This window comes from Magnusiomyces paraingens (assembly GCF_902498895.1).
Source record: "Magnusiomyces paraingens strain CBS 517.90 genome assembly, contig: contig1, whole genome shotgun sequence".
Taxonomy (NCBI): Eukaryota; Fungi; Ascomycota; class Dipodascomycetes; order Dipodascales; family Dipodascaceae; genus Magnusiomyces; species Magnusiomyces paraingens.
The window spans coordinates 3,861,624-3,876,441 of NW_022474067.1; the positions used below are offsets into that span (position 1 = coordinate 3,861,624).

At 35.6% G+C, this 14,818-nt stretch overlaps 5 protein-coding genes across 5 annotated transcripts; 2 read left to right on the forward strand and 3 right to left on the reverse strand.

Annotated features, from left to right (window-relative positions):
- Window positions 1–34: 34 nt before the first annotated feature.
- Window positions 35–1,708, reverse strand: SAPINGB_P001139 (uncharacterized protein; the record flags this gene model as incomplete). The annotated part of the gene is made up of 1 exon (XM_031995862.1): window positions 35–1,708. One exon carries the CDS (start codon window positions 1,706–1,708, stop codon window positions 35–37), a length of 1,674 nt encoding a protein of 557 aa, XP_031851753.1.
- Window positions 1,709–2,240: 532 nt separating this feature from the next.
- Window positions 2,241–4,895, reverse strand: SAPINGB_P001140 (uncharacterized protein; the record flags this gene model as incomplete). The annotated part of the gene is made up of 1 exon (XM_031995863.1): window positions 2,241–4,895. One exon carries the CDS (start codon window positions 4,893–4,895, stop codon window positions 2,241–2,243), a length of 2,655 nt encoding a protein of 884 aa, XP_031851754.1.
- Window positions 4,896–5,705: 810 nt separating this feature from the next.
- Window positions 5,706–7,763, forward strand: SAPINGB_P001141 (uncharacterized protein; the record flags this gene model as incomplete). Its single annotated transcript, XM_031995864.1, has 1 exon — window positions 5,706–7,763. The coding sequence occupies one exon, from the start codon at window positions 5,706–5,708 to the stop codon at window positions 7,761–7,763; it is 2,058 nt and encodes a 685-aa protein (XP_031851755.1).
- A 1,442-nt stretch (window positions 7,764–9,205) lies between these two features.
- Window positions 9,206–10,432, reverse strand: SAPINGB_P001142 (uncharacterized protein; the record flags this gene model as incomplete). Its single annotated transcript, XM_031995865.1, has 2 exons — window positions 9,206–9,983; window positions 10,323–10,432. 2 exons carry the CDS (start codon window positions 10,430–10,432, stop codon window positions 9,206–9,208), a joined length of 888 nt encoding a protein of 295 aa, XP_031851756.1.
- A 2,240-nt stretch (window positions 10,433–12,672) lies between these two features.
- On the forward strand, window positions 12,673–13,230 carry SAPINGB_P001143 (uncharacterized protein; the record flags this gene model as incomplete). Its single annotated transcript, XM_031995866.1, has 1 exon — window positions 12,673–13,230. One exon carries the CDS (start codon window positions 12,673–12,675, stop codon window positions 13,228–13,230), a length of 558 nt encoding a protein of 185 aa, XP_031851757.1.
- Between the last annotated feature and the right edge of the window lie 1,588 nt (window positions 13,231–14,818).

The following is a 14,818-nucleotide window of genomic DNA, read 5'->3' on the forward strand; positions in this document are numbered from 1 at the left end:
TAAAAAAAAATTTCAAAAATTCAAAAAAAAAAAATTACTCTGAAACAACTTCGCCTGAGGGAATCATACGGACATAAGTATTAAAGTTTGCAGTTTCAATGGCAAGACGACGACCTTCGAGGTACTCCATCATTTCAGCATAAGTTTCTGGGACAATGGTATAGTACTTTGCAGGAGCCTCGACGGGGGCACCAGGGGCTTGAGCGGCGGCGAAGAAGGAGAAGACAAAGGAGCCAGTATTTGTAGTAGTACCGTGATTAATATCACGGACAAGGGAGTCGACGCGGACTTGGATGAGGGTTCCTGGGACTGCAGTTTTAGCGAATTCAGAGCCCGAGTTAGGGAGTGGAGCAGAGGTTGGAGCAGAGGGTTCACCAGCTTCAGGGTTTTGTTTACGGTTGATGAATTCAGTATAAACGACGGTTGCGGTGAGATAAAGAACCGAACCGACGGGGACTGGGTTTCTGAAAGTTGTTTCATCAAGGGAAACAAAGCGTGGAGAAGCATGGGCAAAGGCAGCAGAACAAGAGTAAGCGAGCTCAAAAGTTTCACGCAAAAGGTAACCACCAAAAATCATATATGAATGACGGTTACGGTATTGGGGCTGCATCATGGTAGTTGAGTGAGTACGAGTTTTAGCCATTGTTGTTGAAAGGATTTGAGGGGAAGTTTTGTGAGATTCAATGTATCCAGGGAGGGTTGTGAGCCATTTTGAATGGATGAGACGAGATTCTTCACCTGAGGGAGGTCTATGGTTAAGGGAAGTTTTTTGGGCGGCCTCCTTTTTAGCGGTATTATATTTTTCAGCACGTACGAATTCACGGAGCTCGTCTGGAGTTTCTGGAACGACATGGTTGATGGGGAAGGATCGTTTAGTGGTGGGGTGACGGGCCACAAAGGTGAAGTTAGCGGTGAGAAAGACATCTGATTCGTTGACATCATCTGGGGTGAGGACTGTAGTATCACGGTTCATGGGGTCAGTATGGGTACAAGCCTTGATTGTGATTTCCATAGAAGAGCGGCCAGTCCAAGTGACATTACCAGAGAGTGAGACATTGTAGTCTGCGATTTTATCCAAACGTTTTTTCATAAAAACACGGTCAACAGAGGCGGTGACAATGACTGGGAGGGCAGGAGAGCAGTGACGGTATGCAATGATACCAGCTAGAGAGTCCAAATCTTGGAAGAGTTGGCCTATACGGAGACGGCCAAAGGCGTTGATATAACCATCTAGGAACCATTCATCTGATTTGAAGGGTAAGATAGTATAAGAGAAGGAATCTTTGGGTGATTTTTTAGTTACTTTTTCTGTGACTACATGTTGGTAAGAGTAAGATTCGAGGGGGAATTGGTGAGGATGAAGACGGCCGGCAAGAATATCATCTTTATTTTTTTCAAGCCATTCTTGATGTTTTTGTTCACGGGCACGGAATGCTTGAAGCCAAGTTGTAGTTCGTTTAAGAGGAGAGCCATAGAATTGGGTAGTTTCATGAAGAGTTGGGTCGTGTGTTGAACATGAAGTTGAGGTTGAGGATGAGGTTGATGAGGTGGTGGTGGTAGTGGTAGTGGTTGAAGGGTTTGGTTGAGCTGTTGGGTCAGATTTTGATAAGATTGGGTCTTTAGCATCAGAAGAAAGCATTCTGAGAGTACGCTGGGCAGTAACTGCAGCAGCAGATTGAGGACGACGACGAGAGAGAAGTCTAAGCATTTTTATAGATATTGGAAGAATAAAGGGGAGATTAGGAGATTATTTATTTTTTTTTATTAAAAAAAAATAAATAAATATATATGAAATGTTTCAATAAGATTTGATTGAAATAAATAAATGAAAGTTTTTTTTTAAAAAATTTAAAAATTTAAAAATTTATAAAAAAAAAAAAATTGGTGGTGGCTAAATGGAGGTTTTTAAACCCAAATTAATTTGTTGATGTGTACATAAAAAAAAAAAAAATAAAAAAATTCTATATTTACAAAGCAAAAAAAAAAAAAAAAAATACATCCAATGCGCTTTTTTTTTTGTTATATAAAAAAATAAAAATAAATTGAAAAATAAAAATTCATTCTTTTCATCCTCTCTAAAATTCCTATGAAAAAAAAAAAAAGAAGCCCCTCTTTCTAATTCTTTCTAATTTTTTTTTTCTCTATTCATTTATCTCTCTATCTCTTTCTCTCTCGTTTTTTCGTCTAAATATACCCATACAAAAAAAAAAAAAAAAACTGTGTTGAATTTAAAGGCTTTGCTAGCTGGTACTGTGCGGCGGTACCCCGGCGGCAGAAGAAGACAAACGGCAGCCGCAGGTGCACGTTCCAGAGCAATGCGGACAGCTCTCGGGGCGTTGTGAAGAAGATGTAGATGATGAAGAAGATGAATTAGACGATGATGATGATGAAGAAGAAGAAGAAGTAGATGATGATGAAGGTGAAGAGGAAGATACTCTGGTAACTGGACTAGAAGGCTTCTCAGCTTCCAAAACTTGTCGTGGGGACTGGGACCGGTCGCGCGCATGGATCGAGACCTGTGATGCACGAGAAGATCTAACTATACTCCGCGGTCTTCTTCTTCTAATTGATCCTGCACGACTATCCCCTCCCAATTGTAAAGACACGGGTTCGTCTGATAAATCAACTCGATTTTCAAGGTCCCGCATTACACGGTTCATCATGTAATTGCCCTCTTTTAATGGGAATCGTAATGGCGAATGATCACTTAAAAATAACATGGGTTCCATGGGATCTTCGCCTAAAAGATAATACATGGCAGCCCATTCTTCAAACGAATGAACCTTGTTGGGGTCATTGTTAATGCTTGCAAGCAACATGTCAACTATCCGCACACTTTCTCGGCGATATTCTTCCGCATCCATGACAATATGGTTGAGAATCATGCGTTCTTCCGAGTCTGAACTGCTACTGCTGTCATTACCTCCATCACCACCACTGTGATTACCAACCCCTCCCGTTCCTGGAGATGCTTGTGATTGGATTCGATCTAGACTTTCGTTTCCATTTTCGTCATTATCTTCATTATCTTCTTCTTCTTCCTCTTCTTCTACTTCTTCTTCATTGTCTCCGCGTCCTTCATTATCATCACCTTCTACTTCTACTTCTACTTCTTCTTGGTTTCTTTCATTTCTCCCAATTTGATCACCACCCACCAAAACCGAGTTGTTCCGACTCCTACTACCGCGTCCATGCACCCGCATATGTTCTTCCTTCCGTAACGCCTGCTCCTCCCGTTGCTCCTCCTCAATATCTTCACGGATCCGGTCCTCACTCACAATACTAGAAATTGCTCTTAAAGTACGGCCAGGTGATAATGCTCGCAGAATCTCAGGAACTGCTTCCCGAAGAGTGTGGTGACTTTCTCGAGTGTTATTATTATTATTATTATTATTATTATGATGACGATTCTTATAATTTTTATAATAATTTTTGGAAGACCGGCGAGATTGTAGATGGGGTTTAGGGAGATGGCGATGCAGGGACTGCCTGATTTTACCGTTAGGAGTATAAATACGACTTAACCCTTCTAGGGCTTCTTCCTCATCACGGGCCGTATCAAGTTCTCTTTTAAACCAATGGGCCTCAATCATGGCATCTTCAGCTACATAAAATTGTTGTTTTAAGCCAGTTACAGAACTCAAGAATTCATCCATATGAGAGGCAATTGCAAACATGGCATCACCAACTGAGGTGATTAACATGGTCATCATTGGAACAGCGGAAAGTGACCACACAACGAAAAAGGCGCGGCCCAGAGCGGTTTCAGGAGCAAAATCACCAAAACCAATAGTGATTAGACACAAAAAGGCAAAATAAACACTGATGAAATAAGTCCAATCCTCAACATAGGTGAAAACAAGAGCCCCCATTAGCCAGAAAATGGTATAAAATCCCAGAGTAAAAAAAACGCTTCTAAGCTTTTGAATTATTTCACAGCGGGACCGCAGACGGGAAATAAGTTCAAATGATTGGCGGCCATTTAAAATAACATTATGTTCTTCTAGTGCCCTTTTAGCCTTTTGACGGGATTGTTCGAGGCGGTGCCAAAATAAGGTTGGCCCAATGTTGGAAAGCACAAACTGACGCAGCCACGAAATGATAAGACCAAGCTCGAGGACGCCGAAAAAGGCATAGGCCAGTGATAAAGCTCTTCCTGCATTATTTTTTGGAAGTACATCTCCAAGACCAATGGTGGTTACAAGAATGATGGTGTAGTATAAACTGGTTGCATAGGAATCCCAGGGCCCAGAACTGACAAGATGCATAAACATACCTGGACCAATACATAACCATGCACCTAGCATGACAGTATGAATCATGAGACCACGTTGAGACTGGTCTAGATTGAAGGTAGCATCATACTCACCTAGTAAGTATCCTCCGTAGTTGACTGCTAACAAGCAGAAGCATACAAAGTAAAGACCGCTTGTGAAGCAGCCTAGATAGAAGCCACCAGAACGCTCATATCCATCAAAGTAGCCAGTGCACCATGCTGCAATGAGTGTTGCTGAGAGAACTATGGAAGCCATCAACCATAACGCCGTGGACCCGACTTGGGCAATGGCATATCGAAGTTTACCGGTAAAGTTAAGGACTAATAAAATGTTTGCTGCAAAGCCAATGATTAGAGATGCAATATTGAGGCCGAGGACCCAACCACTATCTGGGATTTTGTGAGAGCCTGAGGGATCATTACGCCAAGGGTCTACAATGGCACCGATAGAAATCATATTTGCGAGGGGTCCGACGCAAGCAGACATGATTGGAGTGAATGTGGAGACCATGAACCATAGAGTAAAGTATGGAGACCCTGGTCTTCGGGTGAGCATTTTGATTGTATAGATGTTGGCATTGAGAGAATGTTGTGGGGGGAGGTTTTCGTCGAAGATCATGATGTGGGAGGAGTTGATTTTTTTCTTTTAAAGAAGGAAGAAAATTGATGAATAGGATACCACGGAAGTCTCATGGGCCTTTAAGAAAAAAAAAAAAAAAGAAAAAATTGGTGAATCTATATTATGAAAAGAATGGGTTTTTTTTTTTTTTATATTATCTCTATGGAATTTAAAAAAAAAATGTTTACTGATGGACCGAGTGGAGAGGGGAAAGATGGTAGCGACTGGTGATGAGTTTGTGTGTATAAATTTTTTGTGTGTGTGTGTTTGTTTGTATATATGAAAGTTTTTTTTTTTTTTTTTTTTTTTTTTTTTTTGATGGGCATTAATATATATGGCTGCTTGCCTTATGTACTTGCCATGCCTGTTTAACTGGCTGCCTGGATGGCTGCCCTTTGCAGCCCTAAAAAAAAAAAAAGAAGAAGAAGAAAAAAACCAACTAAAAAAGATCTATATATATCTATATCTATATCTATATCTAATATATATAAATATAATATGTATTTTCTTTCCGTTAAAAATACCACCCGATCGGGACTTTTAGATTTGAGTTCACTGTTCCGTGTTCCGCCAAGCTTTCTTATCTTTTTTTTTTTAATCATTTTATCATTTTTTTAATTTTTTTTATCTTAATTAATTAATTTGTTTAATTTAATTAATTTAATTAATTTAATTAATTTAATTATTTTATTCTAATTATTTTACCGATAAGTCCTAATTCCGTTCACCAAACTCTTTTCTTCTTCCTCCTCTTCCACCCAAACCAAACCATCCAAACCACCCAAACCAACCCAACTATTCCACAAATAAATGACCTGCCAAACGTCTCTTCTCGATTTCCCAAGAGAAGTCCATCTTGCCCTAATCTCCTTTCTAGCTGCAACTGACTGCGCAGCCCTTGGACAAACCCACCCAATCCTGCGCCAACCTTACTCTCAAGCTTCCTTCCGTCACTGCTCTTTATCCCTCGCAAAAACTCTCTTCAATCCTTCCGAACGTCCAATCCCATTATCTGTTTTCTTTGCACCCTCTCGTCACTCCTCTTGGTTTCCATCGCATTCTGTTCTCTCTGCTAATTTACTCTTCCGTAAAGCTGGTGCTGAAACTGATGCCCTTCTAGCTGCCCTTTCACATGAATCTTTTACAAAATCTTACCCAAACCTTCGAAAAATCAAATGGCGCATCTTTATAGGGAAATCAGACCGATTTGCTCAATCATTAACACCAATCCTTTTACCCAAATCACCTCAATCATCACCATACTCCTCTAATCTCATTATACATTCCCCATCTGTCCTAGCAAGTCTAGCCGAAAATAACTATGCTCAAACAATCTCCTCCTTAGAGTTCAACCTCCTCACTCCACTCTCTGCAACAGACATGGCTGCCTTCCAAACAACTCATATCCCACAAACTTTCCCCAACATAAACACTCTCATCTTCAAGTGCCCTCATACCCTTGTCACAGAATCAACTTATATCACTCTTGTCACTAACATTTCAAACTTTCTCCCTCACCTGAAAGCACTCACTCTCACAAACGGCTACTTTTCTAGAGCATTCTTCGAGGCTCTTGCTACCCTCCCACAAGATATCCCCTTTTTTAAACTTTCATTCCGCAACTACGATACAGTCGCAGATGATGCCCTGCTACTGCTGGACGGTGCAGGTGCTCAAGGCTTGGATCACCCTGTTGGATCTCTCATTTTTTTCGATCTACAGCTCCCACAAATTACCCACCTTTGTGAAAACTCAGGGCCTTACTTTCTCCGCTATCCAATCCTCCTCCAATCTTTAGCTTTCCCACGCCTCCGTTCAATGCATATGCTTGAAAGTGACATTTCTTGTTTCTCTCTGCTAATAAACAACCCCAAAGTCCCCATCTTTGCCCACGTATCTTTCATCGACATCCAAGTCAACAACTATGACACTTCTTGTCTTCTTGTCTCTGTTCTTCAATGCTGCCCGCATCTTGAAAGACTCCGCTTATTACGTGCTATTTCCCCCAGCCACTTTGCATTTGCAAATGTCTTTGAAAACACCTCCTTCAATGCAGGAAAAATCTCTCCACCCCAGTCTAAAACAACAATCTCAGAAATATTAACCTTCATTCGCCTCAACTTTCTAGAAGATATCCTTGATCTCGACCAGTCAAAGTACAACAATTACGCAGCAATGACCCCAGCATCTAAATCTGCCTATTACCAGAAAAAGGCCCACCTCGAAGCTAAAATTAAAAACTCTATCCCCCCACAAATGCTCCGTTTTGAACGTCTCTTCATGCTCCTTAGCTTCATTCTCGACCCCTTTGGAACCCGATATAGTGCATCTCTTGAAGATATTCTTGTTTACTGGATCCAGCTTTGCTCCTGTGGCTACTGGGAGCGTCTCGGTTCCGCCCTTACCGCATGCCCTAAATTACGCTACGTTGAGCTTGGATACTCAGACTCGGCTTTTCGTCGTGAGCGGGAACTTGTGGCTGTTACGCGCTCTGATATCCGTCCACTTGACTGCCCACGGTTCCATCATTTTGTGGCCACACACCCTAGTTTACGCCAGCTTGTTTTGGTCAACTGTGCAACGCACCATGTGCACTCAATTTCCCAAGAACATGAGGCTAATGCGTACTCATTTGGAAAGTACATGAAGAAAGGTTCACGCTGGGCAAATAATCAAGTGGACCTAATTACCGTGGTCGACACTGAGGCAGCACGCAAAAAGTACGAGCCTAGACTGCAGGCAGACGAAAGGCTCGACTGTTATATTGTTCCAGATAAGTGGAAGGAGTACAAGGCAAGCAAAGGTCATACACCGGAGATTTTTTCAGAAGGACTGGATTCGGATGATGCATTTCTAGGATGGAAGTGATTAAGGACTTTTTTTTTCTTTTTTTTTTTTTTTTGGATTATATATATATTGACTATTCTCTTTTTTTTTTTTTTTTTTGATAATTGAATCTTACAGTTTATAGAATCTATTAAACAAAAAAAAGAGTCTATTTATTGTCTGTTATTAAACAGCTACAACCTATTTTTTTTTTATTCTTTTAAAAAAAAAATTAGCCGCAAGTGGCTGGCTTATCTATAATGACATCATGTGTCTTTTTAAAATGCTGACTAATCAAATATATGGGTATATAATAAATTGATTGATTGTAAAAAAAGAAAAATTTCAATGCTTAACATTTCATACCAAACGCTTTCCGATCTGGAAAAAAAAAAAAAAATCTTTTTCACAAAAGCAAACACATTAATATCCATTAGTATTCACAGCAGTTGGTATATATATAATAAATTAAGGAAATGAGCAACAATTTTTTTTTTTTTTTTTTTTGATTTATTTTTTTTAGTAGAGTAGAAATAAATTAAAATAAAAAAAAATCATTTAAAGCTTCATGAGTTTCTTCTTCATTTGGAAACCATTTGAGTTGGAGGGGAAAAAAAAAATAATTAAATACAAATAGAAAATAAAAGGTTTAATGATTATTATATATATATATATATATATATATATATATATATATATACTCACTTATTTTGTACGTCCTATTACCTCAAATACTTAATAGAAAAACTACAATTAACTATATATATTTATTTTCTCAGATCTTATAGAACTTGCTCTCAAACTAATAATAAAAACAAGCCTTGATCCACGTGCGGAGAAAAAAAAAGGACAACATGAAAGCTGTATTTTTTTTAGATTTTTGGGTTTTTGAATACTCCTTTCCCCTCAATTCTCAAAAATCTAATACCATATATACTTTTCAACAAGAGGAAAAACCCTTTTAGATCTATCACTTTAAAAACAATTTTTTTTTTTCAACAAAAAAGTAAAGGAAAAAAAAAAACATCATGACGACATACAAGCAACTAAAAGAATTTGCAACTCCCATTTCTTCTAAACCTTCTCAAACCCTTCTTCCATCTACAGCAATAAGTTTACTTCAACCTCATGAAAAAAAACTAATACCACAATCACAATTCCCCTCAAAAGGAATAACAGCAAACGGAGCAACCCGTCTAGCACTTCTTGCAACTATCGCCCTTTCAATGCTACTTACAAGACTGCTTGAATTTCTAGTGCTAACTGCACTTCAGGGACTCTCTACAACCTTGGGTGTTGTGGCCGTTGTGCTTATTGTTTCGAGTCTTGTAGAGCTTGAGGGGTTTTAAAGAGATGGATATAAAAGTTTTTTATTTTATTTATTATTATTAATATATATGATAATTCTTATACTTTAATGCTTATTCTTTTGTTTTATCCATGTTTATATGCTTGCACTTTATCAACTTTCCCACACTTTAATGCTAGCTAATGTTTCTTCTCTCAACAATCACAGTCTTGCATCCGAAAAAAAAGGCCCCCTTTACCTGGCCAATTTTTTTACAAGTCTTCTCATCCTGAGCTTTAGATCTTGCAACTGGCAATGTTTGTTTCAAGTCATTTGTAGTTTTTGCCAAAGACTGGCTAGGCACCCGTAAACCCTTTTTCTTTAAAACACGGTTCACATCAGTTTTGGGACTCAAACTAGTAAAATTAGACTTTTGATAAGACCCAGAAATTCTTATTGGAACATGGTTCAAGTGCCCAGTTTTAGAAAGACTCGACAACTTGTTAAAAAATGAAGTTGTGGGGGGAGAAGAAGAGGTAGTAGAATATTGAGGTATTGTTGAAGGGTTTGTAACACAAGAAATTTCTTTTTTGGTGGGGTCAAGTTTTTTAGATTGCAAAACAGGGTTGCATATGGGGTTGTTTTGATATTTTGGGCTGGATACCACCACTTTCTTTTCCCCAGACTTTGAAATCTGACCAACTGTCAAGTTTGTAATTTTTTTCCCTTCCTTTGGTTTAGACTTTGTCTTTTTTACAAAATTGGAATGATGTTTGGAATCTTCAAGAACTCCCAAATTTAGGATAATTTCTCTTTCAACCAATAAAGCATCGTGATCTTCAATAATTTGATGGTTTTGTTTAACCATTTTTTGAGAATCAGAATTAGGCTTGAGTTTTGATATAAAACAATCATCGTCAACATCACTAATGTCGTCATCATTATAATCATCATTTTCTAAAGCACAAATTCGGCTGGAAAAGTATTTTAGCAAAAAATCAGTCACAAAGACGGGACCTAGCGCCTGGCTTGTGCCCCAAACATAAGCGTGAGGGTTGCTTTGATGTATGGTTGGAATTTCGTTAATCATAATTTATTATTATTAGAAAGAAAGAGAAAGAGATAGAGAACGAAAAAAAGAGAGTGTGTATATGTATTGATTATTTATTTAACAGTAATAAAAAGAAGCGTATAAATTGTAGAGAGTATAAAGAAAAAACAAAAGCAATTCAAAAAGCTGAATACTTGTATCGTAATAAGTTGACAAAATATAAACAAGACCCAAAAAAAAAGTCAAAACATGGGGCAGACACATTCTTTTATAGCTAAAATTCTGGGATCTTTCCTTGCAATGGAAAGCCAGGCGAAGCTTAGCCTTGATTTCAGGATCAAGACGTCTAGGAGTTTTTGTTGAGCGACGCATTGAATTTGAGTGAATGAAGTGAACAAAAGGAAAGGAAAGGAAAGGAAAGGAAAGGAAAGAAAAAAACAATAATTAAGAATTAATGCAGAGATGAAATGAAAATGGGATATTTGAAAAAATCGAAAATAATGCCAAATTAAAAAAAAAAAGTTAAAGTAAAAGTAAAAGTGTGCTTTTTAAAATTTTTAATTTTTAATTTATCTTTAATAACTCTTTTTATTCAATGATTTGATTTGAGGTAAATCTGGGAATAAACTAACTTTGATACTTTAAAAGAATTGAAATAAATAAAAACAAAGTGAATATTATTTTCACGTATACTCTTTTCTTTTCTTATTTTATTTGAATACAATAAATTGGATGGATGAGTTTTTAAGTCATAAACTTTTAACAAACATTCAAAGGAAAGTCATTGGGTATTTATACCTTTATTATTGTTATTATTATTATTATTATTTTTTTTTTTTTTGGAGTATAAAAGCACGTCTCGGATATTGTCAAACATTTTGAAAATGGTCTGCATAAAAGTCATAAACTGTAAAGTTGAATAAAGTAAGCATAATGGTTCTATTGAACGCATATTTTATTTTTTGTTTTGGGGGAATTCCAGAATGATATCAAGAAACATGAGTTGTAAATATATTTAATGCAATTTTTTTGTTATATATATGGATAGTTATAATAAAGTCATTATTATTATTAAATAAATTTGAATTTGTTTTAATAAAAATTTTAATAAAAAAAAAAAAAGAAGGTTGCTGCTGTTGTTGCTTGTATGGTTGCTTATTGTGGCAAAAGGTTTAAAAAGATCAATTCTTTCTTTCTTTTTTTTTTTTTTCTTTTATGTTTATATCATGATGCCACGTGATTACCTGTTAGTATTGTATTAATGTCTGGAGGTAAATAAAGCAATAAATAATAAAAGTTTCTCGGATGAAGGGTTTCCTAAGGCAGATAGATAGAAAGATAGATAGGTATCATGCAAAGGGGAATAAGAGAAGAGTCTTAAGAAGCATACAGTGACGCCATAATGCAACAAACAGGTCTTATCATGAATGGCTGCGAGGTTCTGTGAAGGTGGATGGTATTGGTATTGAAGAATGTATGTTTTTTTTATTATTTTATTATTTCTTTTATTTCTTTTATTTTTATTTCACAGTTTACTTTTTTTTTATTTTTAAAAAAAAAAAAAAACTATTGACATCCAGGGGAAATATTTAATATAAAAAAATTCATTTCAAATCAGCTTGCTCATGTTTATTTATTTATTTTTTTTTTGCTTATCAAGGACGGCTAGATGTTAATGGTTCTGGTGGTGGTGGGGTTAAAAAAAAAAAAAAAAAAAAGAATGAAAAAATTAAAAAGCTGCACACATTTTTAAAGGCTTTTATATATTTAAGCAGCAGCAGCACCATGAAAAAACCCCTACAGCAGCCAAATGGACTTTTACAGAAATCAGCCTTACACTTTGGCGAGACTACAAAAACAAAAAAAAACAAAAAAACGTGTTTTCAAACACCGCTTGGATATGAGCCCTTTTTTTTTTTTTTTATCTTCTTTCATTCAATATATATTTAAATATATATATAGAAGAAATTCATATAAATATTTCACATGAAAAGCAAATAAATAAATAAACAAACAAACAAACAAACTCAAGAGCCGAGGAGGGGAGGTTTAAAAAAAATAAAGTAAAGATGAGAGCGGGGTGTTAAAATATATCTATAGTATACTTGTTGAAGTTAAAAGTGGTGGTGGTGGTGGTGTGTTTATAAATGTACAGTCCAAAGGTATATTTCTCTAAAAATTAAAAAAAAAAAAAAGAATACAAAGAATACAAAGTATATAAAAATATATAGCATTAATAATAAATACTCATAGTAATACAAGCAAGCCAATACTAAATTGCCAGCTTTGACTGTTTTGGGCAACCGTTAATAAGCTGGGGAAGAAGACCAAAGAAAAAAAAGGTATTTGGGTTGTTGTGGAGGTAATGATGGTTGGTGGTTGTGGTGGTGGGTTAATTTATAATTTATAATTTATAATTTACCTGGAGGGTTTAAAATACCCTGCGAAATCCCGCTTTTTTTTTTTTATTTTCTTCTTTTCTATCTACATTTTTTTTTTTTTTACTTTCCAACAAACACTTCACATTCCCCCCCTTTTTAAACGCCACAGCCTTTTTTTTTCTCTCTTATATCCAACCAAAGAAAATCATCACCATCTTTATCATATCAAACATGACTGCTCTTAGACAATTGACTCGTATCGCAAGAAAAACCACGCTTGCCACCCGCATTACCCAAAGTCGCGCGTTTGGAACCTCTATGGTCCGCATGGCCAAGGATGATAACTCCACAATTGACTTCTTCAAGTTCCCCGACATGACTGTATCGACCAGTCTTCCGTCCAGCCATATTAATATTCCATCTCTGCCAGATTCTTGGACAACTCTAAACTCATTGAAGCCTGTAACTGTTGGTGGTGGTAGTACCAAGCCTACTGCCGAGTTTAAGGCGGGTGACATTTCACACGTTTCCGGCCAGGCCACGGCCAGTCAAATGTCAGATACGGAGCCATTGACCCGCGGCCAAAACGACCTGCTGTCGTTTTTTGAGTCTTCGGAGGCTGGCAAGGATACTGTACAAGAGCTGAAGCTTGAAGAGCTTGGTGAAAAGGACCGTTTCACCCTTACTGTCATTGCAAGTGGTGTGGTTGCATACTGGCTTGTTGCAGAACTGCTTTTTAATGATGAAGCTGCTAAACATCCAGAGGATCTTAAGGAACTTGGTGCTTAAGCAATTGGGGAAACGGGTTATTCAGAAAAAAAAAAAAGAGATTTGTATATATTCTAAACACATTTGAATTAAGAAGAACAAAAAAAAAAGAAGAATTAATCTTTTTTTTTTTTTTAGAAAAACAAATTGATACAATTGAATTCATGAAATTTTATTATTTTTTTTTTTTTTTCATTACTAAAAAAAAATAAAAAAATAAAAAGAAGAAGAGCTTAAGTTGACAAATAAATAACGGAATATTAATGTCCGGTCTCCATTTTTTTTTACTAGTTTGTCTCTTGGGCTTGACCAAAAACCCCTCCCCATGAAGAATGTTTTTCTATTTGGCAATTGTGTTTATTTTATATATATATAACTTACTATTACTACTATTTTTTTGTTTTTTTAATATATTTAATTTAAATTAATGAATGGAATTGTTTTTTTTTGTGAGAATTTTTTTTTTTTTTTGTGAGAATTTTTTTTTTTGGGGATAGACACAATTTTTTTTTTTTTTTTGGGGGAGAACATAAAAAAAAATAGAATAAATTTGCGAAAAGACGACGAGAAACTTTTGTGTGTGAATGTTCGTGTGGAGGGATTTGGTCGTATCTACAAAAAAAAAAAATAAAAGGTTATCGTATGTTAATAATTAAGTTACTGAATAAGTTTAGAAACAAATTACTGTAACATAAATGTAACATAAATGTAACATAAATATAACATAAATATAACATAAATATAACATAAATATAACATAAATATAACATAAATATAACATAAATGTAACATAAATGTAACATAAATGTAACATAAATGGAATAAAAATATAACATTTTAATTACATTTTTTTAACATTTATAATTACAGTTACACCTTTTAAAATCTTGTAACACATTTGCCACTCAACTATTTGTTATCAGATAGCACCCAAAAAAAAAAAACATCACACCCTAACCCTCGAGTCCAGCCTAATTGTTATCCCTCGGCAATCCCTTCCCTCCTCCTCCTACTCCCCCCTTAAAAAAAAAAAAAAAAAAAAAAAAAAAATAACACACAAGACCAAAGTCCAAAGTGGGTACTTGTGCACACGACCAACCAAGACATTAACTATCGTAGTTACCTAAAATGCAACTAGCAGAGAAGAGGTTTTTTCTTTTTTCTTTTTTCTTTTTTCTTTTTTTTTTCTTTAAAATAAAATAATTACTTATAAGTATATATAAGTAAAATAGTCATGTGTATATATGATTGTTAATAGTAACAGTCAGCGTAGTACCAACAAGATTTTCTTAAAATGGTAAAAAAGCAGCACCAACAATAGCAGAAAATATAAGCAGCAGCAGAAAAAAAAAAAGCAGCAAAAAAACAAACAAACAAACAGCAACAGCAAAAAGCAGCCAAAGAAAAAAAAAATTTTTTTTTTTTATATATAGATTTATTTATAAAATTTTTCTTTTGAAAAATAAAAAAAAGTAGATTTTTAAAGAAGTGCCTTTAAAGTTTTTATTTCAAAATATATAAAATATAAAATCTTCATTTTTTTCCCCCAGAATTTTTTTTTTTTTCAAGTTCTACTTTTTTTTTATTGTTCTAGATTAATAAAAAATTA